Source organism: Sceloporus occidentalis, unplaced genomic scaffold (assembly GCF_023333645.1).
Source record: "Sceloporus occidentalis isolate IW3139 unplaced genomic scaffold, rSceOcc1.0.p SCAF_215, whole genome shotgun sequence".
In the NCBI taxonomy this organism is placed as follows: Eukaryota; Metazoa; Chordata; class Lepidosauria; order Squamata; family Phrynosomatidae; genus Sceloporus; species Sceloporus occidentalis.
Genome location: NW_028317195.1, coordinates 21,434 through 24,536, shown reverse-complemented (window position 1 = coordinate 24,536; position 3,103 = coordinate 21,434). Strand labels below are relative to the sequence as shown.

Below are 3,103 nucleotides of genomic sequence, written 5' to 3'. Positions count from 1 at the left end.
CTGTTTTAAAATGATTTTGCGATAGTGAAACTCTTCAGCCCACTTAGGGGGCTGCATCTTTTTAAATAATAAAATATTTTATGGTGATCTGTTGATAATATGGAAATATGTAATACTCAATGCCCCTCCAGTGAAAATCAAATAGTAGAATGCAATTTATTATTTTTAAAAGCAAATATTATTTACATTTTATGTGCGTCTTTTATGGTGAGAAAACTGTTGATCTGTCATCAGCTGTTGAAAGTAATGTGTTTATATGATTTTGAGGCTGACATTTATTTTGTAGGGGGGGGCAACATTTCATTATTGGGTTGACGTTGGAAGTCACGTCAAAGAAAACCTGCACGTGACTTGTAGGCTCATAGCACAGCAACGGGTGTGCTTATGAATGTTTATTTTAAAACGATTATGAAAAAAACATGCATTATGTTCAAGATTTCTTTTTGAGATTTTAAGCAAATAAAGGTCAGTGGCGCTGCAAGGTATTTGTTGGCATGTAACCCATGCTGCCGACACTGCCCTTTATTCCATAAAGTATGAGAAAAGAAGGGTTAAACATAATGTAGATTATACTTCAAATTGCTGCAGTTCTTCCTCAACAGAATTATATGTATGTGTCTACCAAGCTGTGTAGCGTATGTGTGTGTATGCATGTATGTGTGTAAGTATGCATGTAAGTGAGTGTGAGTATATGTTTGCGTATTTTTGGAAGGTGAAAACAACACTGCACCACACCAGGGGTAGCCACTAACATGTAGTGCTGTCACTTTGAGCTCTGCAACTTGGTTTGGCCCAAAAGCATTTGCCATGATTGGTTTAATATGGTCTCTGTTGCTGTCCGCTATAGGTATATGTATATATATATATATATATATATATATATATATATATATATATATATATATATATATATATATATATATATATATATACACGTATGTATAATCACCAAGAAAAGATTCTATATTTGCGAGGAAGACTGTGCACAAAGATGCATGTATGTTTTGTAACATTTATCCCATCATCACGTACCATTTGAGTATTTAAAAAATGTTAAACCTTTCAAGCAATGACACAGAAACATTTTTGCCTTATTTCTATTTATTGATCAGATTAACATCTGAATAAAATGCTATTACACCATAAACCCTTTCACCAGATGGAAGGCAGGGTGGTCGGTGGAACCGGATAGCAAATGAGAAACCATTGAAATAAGTCTCTGTTTTTTTCTCTGGTATTCTCTATTCTAAGAAATATCCTATAAAAGGTGTGACTAATGCAGAAAGGGAGATACTCCGCCAGCTTCCAGTTCTTTCCAGTCAATTGCTTTGAAGTAGGGGTGGCATCTGATGTTGGCTGCCGCCCTGTGCCGAACAGATGGATTTTTAGACAGAAATTGTGTTAATATATCTTGTTCGTCTGCGCTCAGCCAGAATGGGAGGTTCAGCTTATTATACATGACTGCTTTGTCTAGTGCACGAATATCATCACCGTTATCAAATGGGTGTTCTCCAACAATCATTTCGTATAATATAACACCAAAAGCCCACCAGTCGATAGCAGAGTCATAACGTCCTCCCAGGATCATCTCGGGAGCCATATTTCCCTCTGTCCCAGCACGTCCAGTTATTTTCTTGTTCCCAAACATGCCTGGGACAGAAAGTCCAAAATCTGCTATTTTGACACGGCCGCCACTGTCCAGAAGGATATTTTCAGGTTTAAGGTCCCGATGCACAATGCCATGACGATGGAGATATTGTAGTCCGCAGGCAATCTCTGCTGCTGTCAAGGATGCAACGTGGCTGTCAAGAATCCGATACTCTTCAAGGAACGTCAGCAAAGTCCCTCCGCAGAAGTAATCCATAATGTAGACGAGATGGTTATGCGTCTCAAAGAAGGAATGACCGTGGACAAGAAAAGGGCTTCCTGCTGCGATTTGCAGTACTTTGCTTTCAATTAGAAAAGCTTCCTTGTCCTGTTCTTCAAGGTGTCTCTTCTTTACCATTTTAACAGCCCATTTCTGTTTGCTAACATCTGCTGCCAACAGGACCTTTCCATAGCCTCCAGTTCCAAGTTTCTGAAGGAATTGTAGTCTCGCAAGGGAAGTTGGTGCCTCCGCTTTAACCCTAGGATAGACAGCTTGGGCCGTTTCGCTATTCTGAAACGATAAACCAGCTTCCTCGGCATCTCTCTTCCCCACTGAGACCTTTTTCTTCTTCTCACATGCCTCTTCTTTCTCCTCTGTTTTCTTAAACTTGCTGTTACGGGGTTTGCTACCCTTTTGAGACACAGTGTTCTTCCTTTTTTTCTTGCCATTTTGCTGATCAAGTCCAGATACTGGTCTCTTCTTGCCCTTTGATGTTCTAGAGTAGGCAAAACCCTTGTTCAGCTTTAGTACAATGTGCCCGTTGGGAAGTTCAAAACAGGGTGGGAAAGGCATGGGTTCCTTTCTCTCCTTTGTCTGCACAGGAATGTCACTCTTCCTCTCACTTTTCTCCTTAGACATTTTCCAACTCAATAGTATATCAGTTATCAATGCTCACTACTCGCCAAAACAACACCAACTCAGTGATTTCTGGGTGTCACTTAGATTGTTACCCAGCAGGTGCATTATCACATCACATAATGTCATAATAGTCCCTGATGCAGGCTCCATATATGGGCAATGAGCAGTCTTCCTACTAAATGAGCTTCAAGTCAATCCTTCAGTGAATTTGATTGGATTAAATTGGATTTGGATTATGAATATATGTTTGTGCTGTTAGTATTAATCCCCTTGAAATATGTGTAGAGTTTTACTGTCCACTAGTAAATTAAGGATTGCAAAAGTATCTCCATTATTATTAGCAAGTAATGCTAAAAAAGAAAATCACAATTTTGTTAACCTGTATACTATTTTTGTATCTTTATTTGTATCTTTTATATATTTTACAAGTTTTTAGGACTGTTTAGTGGAACAGTCCTATTAAAATAATTTAATGAGAAATTTGTAAAAATGAAATTTTGGTTATCCATGAATTCCATAGTAGTATACGCTGTTTCTGGGGCCGGCTCTATATAATCCCTGAGTTTTCCCCTTTAGTCCGCATGCTGGCCTGCCTTA

General features: G+C 38.5%; 1 protein-coding gene across 1 annotated transcript; it reads right to left on the bottom strand.

Moving 5' to 3' along the window:
* Window positions 1-1,273: 1,273 nt before the first annotated feature.
* Window positions 1,274-2,440, bottom strand: LOC149277370 (protein kinase C delta type-like). The gene has a single exon (XM_089502968.1). The coding sequence runs from the start codon at window positions 2,438-2,440 to the stop codon at window positions 1,274-1,276; it is 1,167 nt and encodes a 388-aa protein (XP_089359094.1).
* Window positions 2,441-3,103: the final 663 nt, after the last annotated feature.

Excerpts from the sequence above, each read along its gene's own strand:
- LOC149277370 (XM_089502968.1), bottom strand. The coding sequence starts at position 2,440 with ATGCCTTTCCCACCCTGTTTTGAACTTCCCAACGGGCACATTGTACTA.